General features: G+C 31.6%; 1 protein-coding gene across 1 annotated transcript; it reads right to left on the bottom strand.

Annotated features, from left to right (window-relative positions):
* Positions 1-3,539: 3,539 nt before the first annotated feature.
* LOC133314063 (glutathione S-transferase 3-like) lies at positions 3,540-5,435 on the bottom strand. The gene is made up of 2 exons (XM_061515500.1): positions 5,044-5,435; positions 3,540-4,078 (listed from the first exon to the last, which is right to left on the bottom strand). Exons 1-2 carry the CDS (start codon positions 5,359-5,361, stop codon positions 3,734-3,736), a joined length of 663 nt encoding a protein of 220 aa, XP_061371484.1. The 5' UTR covers positions 5,362-5,435; the 3' UTR covers positions 3,540-3,733.
* Between the last annotated feature and the right edge of the window lie 2,567 nt (positions 5,436-8,002).

The raw sequence follows: 8,002 nt of genomic DNA, 5'->3' as shown, positions 1-8,002 counted from the left end.
TTACATGCTTAATAACTGTAATGGCATTACCAGAAATGCATTACAGTTATAATAAAAAGCAATCCATTAATAACGATCAGGAGAGGGAAAGGGTCTGGATTTGGCATGTTCTTTTTATAATTTTCTACAGTATCATTTATATTGATCCTAGCTTAAGTATCAGAACATTTTTATCTTATATTGGCACTGTGAGCAATCAAGAAGTTTTGAAATTGGTGCCATACATCCCCTCAAATAATTTTATCTTGTTTGGTTTACTTACCTAAACCAAACAAGTCGGCACACATGAAATTTTTATTTAATTCAAATAAATCAAACTATAATAAACTTAATATTGAAAATATATAGATAAGTGTTAAGACTTAATTGAAACATAATTTACTTTCACTTGTTCCGAGATTTGGGCTATAGAAGTTGTTGCCTTGCTAACAGTTATGCAAGTAAGCGCGCAAGTATACGCGACAACAAGTAATATAGGGCTCTTGTGAGTCCCAGTTATCGTTCCCACAAGGATCTTTGGCGTTTTTGACTTTGAATGAAAATTGTAATTGCTATAACTGAATCTAATCTAAAAAGAGAGTAAAAATAAAAATAAAATAAAAGCAAAACTAATCTAAAATAGCACTCACCACATTACTCTATTTTTTTTATAATTTTCTGAATTAAATTCTTGAGCTAAAGGATGAAAAATAGTAGGAAAGCAATTTAAGTATGTGATGTAAAAAGATTTTTATATAAGAAAAAATGTAAAACAGAATGATGATTGAAAATTTAAAATCAGAGGAAAAGAAAACTGAGTTTGCAAAAATGCTTGGAAAATTAGGTTGAGCTTCGGTTTACCTTTCCCAACAACACTGGAATGAAAGACAATTACAGAATATTAAAATTCAATTCTCAATTAACAGATCACTTCATGTTGATTTTAATCCCTTAAAATCATTTTATGCACAACTTTCATTCACACATCCCTGACCTAAATGAAGTAAGGACTCTTGAATCACAAGTCCAAAGTTACATGGTGGCTGCCCTTATCCCTAAGTGACAACCCTTGAATGCTTTCACAATCAAGTCCATGGGCTTAATGCATTTCTAGAATCAGTCACCTCTCGATGACTACTTCCTAACACAACATCTACTATCAAGCCTCAATAACAAAATATTTAAATACTAGGCATGGCATTAAACAACTGAGAATCAAAGTTTAACAAAAGTAATTAACAAACATCCATTACTGAGGTTCGGGTAACCTAGACCCAACCTTAAAAAGTTTAGCTCATACCCATAATGGTTGAGCTACAAAAACAGCAAAATGAAAAAGAAAAATTACTGACGAACTAAAGTGCATAAAACGTAAAACACAGCCCGAGTCCTATTCACCAGAATAGCCTCGGTACTGTGCTGACAAGTTCTAATCAAAATAAAGTAGCATCTATTTACAGTACCAGAAAATACAAAAATAAAAATAAAGAAAGATGGAGAAGAAGAAGAAGGATTACAGCAGAAGGTACTGTGCTCCTTTATATCAGCTCCTCTGCATGCAATAGCTCTGAAAACCCTTGGATCATCTTCCACGTGGCTCCTCTCACACGATGAGATCAATCAAAGCATGTGCACCTTTCCACTCCACGCTCGCTTCACACCATCAACCCGTAACTGCCTCAGATTCGCAAAATAAAAAAAGATTCTTCTTTATGTGTGGCTGGTTTGATTTGTGGGTTTGGTGGACTGATTGGAATCAAGATGGCTAAGTGGTCTGATTTGTGATGGGAGGTTTGGGATTATGGTTAGGGTTTGCAAGTCTCAGCCTTTTTTCCTTTTTCACGCTGTTGAGTCTTTCTTTCTCTCTTCTTTCTTTTCTTTTTCTTTCTTCAACTGGGCTTCTGACTTGCATTGCCAAAGTCCAGCCTACTTCTTCTCCTCTTCTTTTTCTATTCTTTTCTTTCTTTCTTCTATGCTTTGGAAAATGTTAATAGATGGGCCTGAAAAATAGAATTGCAGCCTATTAGCTCTTAAATCAATAACATTTCAGCTTTGGTAATTGGGGTATATATTAACGCAAAGAGTATTCTTCTTTTTACATTTTCATATTAAAACCATATGTTTTAAGTCACATTTCATGGACTTATCAGAAGTCAACATACATAATGAATACTCTCATGTATTATTTTATATGATCATGTCATGTGAGAGAATCATAATCATATAAAGATGAATCAACTATAATATTTTTGTAACTACCTATTCCAATATATTTTTTTCTCTTCTCCCTATCCTATACAGACACGGTAGTTGATATTTGAAACCTTATATTGGGTCTCTCTTTTTTTCTATTATTTTTTTGTCTTCAGTCTATTTTGTTTTTTAATTTAGATTTTTTTTTTACTTTTAATCTTTTCTCCAAGTGTTTTAAGTTTCTAACATATTTGGTCTTATCTTTTTTCTATTTTTTTCTTAGTTTATTTTCTTCTTCTAAAAATGATAAAACAGGCAGATTAGTCAATTTTCTAATGGTGTTAAGGATGAGTTCACATGAAAAAATTATAGGGGATAATTGATTAAAAAAATCATAGGGGAATAAGTGATTCAAATAAAAAATATTGGGGACTTTTTGAACTTTTCTTTAATTAAACATATCTATAATTAAGTAAATAAAAATAATTGAAAATATAATTATATACTAATATAAGTAAATTTATTAAGATGACAATGATTAAAAATTAGAAGTTGATGTTAATTATATAATATATAAATTTAGTCACATTTTTAAACCTATAAAGAAAAAATATCTTTGATACTTCTGTAGCACTGAAAACTCAATACATCTTTGACTAAATTTGAAAAAAAAATAATAATTAACTTTTCTATTTTATCCACCTTTTTATGATTATTCTCCTCTAAGTCTTACATTTTCTTTTTCTCTTTCTTTTTATTTTTATTTTGATGAGTAAGTCTTGCATTTTCTTTTTCTTTTTTAGCAAAGGAGTAAATAATCCCCATTACCCAAAATATGCTCCTATAAAGTATATATAACAAGAAGATATTTTCATTTGAGCCAAAACCAAAGCCACATCCTGGGATCACATGGTCAAAGTTTGGAAGTATATAACAATATTCGCTATTATATCCAAGCATCAATGTTTAGAGAAAATTATAATTCTCTTAAGTAGTATCTTCGCACAATTACCATATTGGATCCTTAATTTGTTTGTTTGCCTCGAGAAATCCTTTCATTTCGAAATAAGTACTTTACTCAAAGGTCACAAGTCACAACCTGAACATAGACCTTCTCATTAAAAACACTTCTGGAGATTATACGTTAAAATCTTTAAGACATTGCATTGGTCATGGTTTCTGTTTGCAATTGTAGGGTTTAACATTTGAAGACTTCTGCATTGTGGGATTGTTGGTAATTGTAATGTTCTGTATTCTGTGGTGCCTCATTAGCAATTTTGACTACAAAAATGTCTTTCCCCTTAAATTCCTTAAGCATGCTTATTCTTACACACATTTTATATTTGGACAATATCAAACATCTAACATAAACTTTTTATTAATCATGAGTGCACAACTTTAACCAAACATAACAACATTCATCCCTCCTCAGCTCCAAATATTGCAAACCCAGTCAAGTATCTAGCAAACCATAAGTAACCCAAACCTAGCAAACACAAGATAAAATTACACAAGACCTTCAATATTGCAAATGTTTAATGGTTTGGTTCAAGAAGTCCCTTTATTCCACTCCAAATGCTTTTTGCATGGCCAAAACATGATTATACACTCTCTTCTCATCAGGAAGAGTTTTGGACACAGTCTCTCTCTCCATGCATTTCTTGACCCAAGCCATCAGATTAGGACACTCTGCTTCCATTTTGAAGTTGCCAAATGTCTCATAAGTATAAAACCAGCTGCAAAAAGGGATCAGACAAAGATCAAGAAATCCAAACGTTTCACCCCCATAAAAAGGTTTGTCACCAAGTGTCTCCTCAAGTAGCTTAAAGATAGAGATCAACTCCTTCTTCCCTGCCTCGTGCTCATCTCCTTTCGAAAGCCACATTTTCCTCCAAGTGTCATATATCTTCATTGAAAATGACAAACTATTATTGGTATTAAAATCAGAGATTAGCATACAGAAAATCAAAACCTAATACTCTTCCCACCAAATTATAAAAATGACCAAAAATCAATGATATATTCTATTGATATATTAAACAGGATGATATGCAAATCTTTTAATCCAAAATTTGAGAATGTGTAATAGCAGAGATAAGATTACAGAGCTTCGATCATCAAATTTTGAATTGAACCCACCAAAATTGTGTTGGGTCATTCACCAGTGTCATAGTGTTACCTTTCATGGAAAAGCAATTTAAGAAGGTGAATGATGAATCATCTTTTACCATTCTTTTGAGAATACTTTTTCTATAGGAATTGATATGCATAATTGTTGGATTAATGGTAAAATATTATATTTTTTTATTAATTTCGGTTGTATTTATTTTCTCTTTGTGTATAAACAAGAGGGCGATGACAGATGAGAATTAGTGAGAGGGTGTATGGTGAAGTTTTGAGTTTAGAAATAAACCTAAGTGTTGTTATTATTGGGACCAAAGACAAACACAAATAAATCCATAAACAATTATTCATCGGTCCAAGTTTAAATTATTAGAAAAAATAAAATAAAATAAGCTAGAAGTCCATAATAGTACTTGGCATTAACTTTCTCTACGTCCCGCTAATAAGAATTGTTATTTGAATGCGAAATATGAATTATATCTAATATATACACGATGTGTTCTGAAATTTCTCTTATTAAATTTTGATCTTTCACTTATAGACATATATTTTGGGTGAAACATGTCAATTGTGAACTTATTTATATCTTCTGTGTTGTCATATCTATATTATTTTTAATGCAAGATTTAATCAAGTGATTTTTTCACGAATAGGAATAAAAGTTCTGATATTGGTTTTAAATATCATGAATTGAATTGACAAGGAAAAAAATTGGAAATCGCTTCACTAACAAACAAAAGCAGTTACCTTTTTGTCAATGTAATCAACCCAGAATCTGGCATGAGCTCTCTGGTAAGGGTCAGAGGGCATGATTGGAGCTTTGTGATTCCAAACCTCATCTATGTACTGAACAATAATAGCAGATTCACATATGGGTTTTCCATTATGAATGAGAACTGGTACTTTCTTGTGAATTGGGTTCATCTGCAAAAGAAAAGGGCTCTTTCCAATTAGAAGATTCTCTTCCTTGCACTCATACTTAACACCCTTTTCAGCCAATGCAATTCTAATCCTCTTCCCAAACATGCTGGCCCATGTATCCAACAAAACAACCTCATCACCCATTACTGCAGAGGATCACCAAAGTTATGAACTAGACAGAACTCAAGATTCTCCGAGGTACAAGTGCATTTGGTAGATATAAACCTTTAAGGTTCTCAAGTCTAACATCACTTTGAAAAAATGTCACTGATTCATTGATACATGATCAATCGATTCATGACGATAATAATCAACCTTCTTTAGATTACGTTTGCACTTACGTCATTATGAAGAAATTTTTTCCCTCGTTTGTACAAGAAACTACTCCCCCTTAATTTCCTCTTTCAAACAAGAAGACTCCCAATACTTCATAAGACCATTCCCTTTAGACTATTATCTTTTAATGCTAAAATGAAATTCTAATTTTATTATTATTATTATTATTATATATATATATAGGGAAAGGTTATATTTACAATTTATTTTCGTTTACAACTTCTTATAACCATATCTTAATCGTTGATTTCCGTCAATCAACGGTTAAGATTTTCGCAAATCAAATTTATTAATTAATTATTAATTCACAATAAATGACAACGATTAATTGGCGAAAATTAACGGTTAAGATATGGTTGTAAGAGTTTGTAAACTATTTGGGTTGTAAATATAACCTCTCCCATATATATATGGGATTAATGACAATTATGTTACAGGAACAACATTCCTATCATGCAAGACTACCGACAAAATAAAATTTGTCTCTTTTAATTTTTTATTATTATTTTACTTGTCATTTTCTGTTGTAGGGTATAATGACCCTAAATGGTAAATCTTAATTAGAGATTTAATTTAAGGATTTAAATGCCATAATTAAATTCAGTGAGTGATTCCGAGTATTTTGACTGTAATCATGACTATGTTATGAACAGTGCGTTCTGCCGGAGAATTTACAGTTTTGTGAATTAACCGGTAGAGCTTAAAAAGAGCAAAATAATTTTAGAGACATAATTTGATAATTTTGACGACAAATATGAGTTCAGAACGAAAAATTGTATAGTCTGGCACTTTCCGTGAAAATCTCGTGAATAGTGTTCTTACCGGGTATTTTGTAGGGCTGTTTAAGCAACCGGTAGAGTCCAGAAGAAAATAATTGATGAAATAAGAATAAGAAAGTCCAATATATGCCAACAAGTCAATATGGGCCCAAGGAAATGATAAGTTAATAAGTTTTAAGTTCAGAAGTAAACGAAGTACAGTTAGTGGTTCACAGTGCATTTCGTCAAAAACGGTGCAGAAACCATACTGTAAATTGAGAATATTGTTCCTTAGGAAATAAAAATTAATGTAAATGATTATGATTTTAGAAAAATAAAAATATGTTTGTAGCCTTAAGTGAGTTCCGAGTCAGTTTAAGTTAAAATACGCGATAGAAAAACATCCGATAAAAAGGGCCACATGAATATAGCCTTGTCACTTAAATGATTCACTATTCATTTCAGAATTTCTTCTTCCCTCTCTTGGATGGCCGAGCTGCACTTGACAAGGGGGGGCTTAGGGTTTGGTTTTTCTTCCTTTGATTTCTACATCATCCATCCACCAAATCCAATGACCCACCACATGAAATTGAGTGGAAACCACTCAATGAATCCATTCCACCTATCCATTTGAGCTATAGTTGAGTGTGTGAAGAGTTATTCCTCCTCTCATTTTCGAGTTACTATTCATTGGAGGAGAAAAAGTGAGTTTTTGATGGAGCTTGGCTTGGAGATTGCTTTCTAGGCTTTGGGAAGTTGATTAGTGGTAAGAAACCTTTGTTTCCATGATGTTATTTTGATGGTTTGTGTCATAGAAATTGTGAGCATGTGTTGGTGTGAAATAAATTAGTTTAAAATTTGAATTGATGATGGATTGATGATGTGTTGGATATAGGAATGTGGAATAGGCATATGAACATGTATAAAAATTGGAAAAAAAATCCCATGGTGACATACCCTAGATTTCGGCCTTGATAAGGTAATTAGGGGTGATGCACAAAGATTTATTGTATGTATTGGGAAGGTTTAATGTGCTTGAATAAGAGGAAATTTGATGAGTTAGTAAGAATGTTAAATTTGAAAGAAAATCCTTTGAAACATACCCTTGATGTTTCGGCCTTGAAGGATTTAAAGAGCTTGAGATTCCCAAAAATTAAATTGGAACTTGGTAAATATATATATATATATATATATATATATATATATATATATATATATATATATTTACGTACGTGTAGTTGTTAAATTAAGTGAGGAAAATGTATTGTAAAAGAGAAGGATCCTTGGAAATTCCCTTAAAAGATTCGACATATAAGGTGTTTAGGGAAAGATGTTGTCATATTTTATTTTAATAAAATATGTGTGTTTCAAAGTATAAAAATGATAAGTCATGAAGTGAAATGGTTTGAAAAGAAATCATGGAAAAATATATTGATTTCCTAATTTTAGGCCCACGGTCCTTTAAAGTAAAATGCTATGATTTATGTTGGAAATTCGTAAGGGAATGGATGATTAAATTAAAGAACACCAACGGTTAAAAAGAGGTCGAGACTTGTGTATTGGCATAGTATTGGCAAAAATGTAAAGAAATGAAAATAAGCGATAAAATGTATGCTTTGTGAAAGGATCATGGCATGATAGCATTTTATTGATTTGGTATTGTGGATTCTTGCTCTAGGTGTACCTAGGGA

The sequence above is a fragment of the Gastrolobium bilobum genome, unplaced genomic scaffold (genome assembly GCF_033153095.1).
Source record: "Gastrolobium bilobum isolate Gb01-03AN ecotype WA unplaced genomic scaffold, APGP_CSIRO_Gbil_v1 utg2368, whole genome shotgun sequence".
NCBI classification, from domain to species: domain Eukaryota; kingdom Viridiplantae; phylum Streptophyta; class Magnoliopsida; order Fabales; family Fabaceae; genus Gastrolobium; species Gastrolobium bilobum.
Note: the sequence above shows the minus strand (reverse complement) of the source record. Positions and strands in the feature narration are given on the sequence as shown.

Coding starts and splice junctions, on each gene's coding strand:
- LOC133314063 (XM_061515500.1), bottom strand. CDS start 5,361: ATGGGTGATGAGGTTGTTTTGTTGGATACATGGGCCAGCATGTTTGGG. Junction 4,079..5,043: donor TTGATTACATTGACAAAAAG/GTAACTGCTTTT, acceptor TTTTCAATGAAG/ATATATGACACTTGGAGGAA.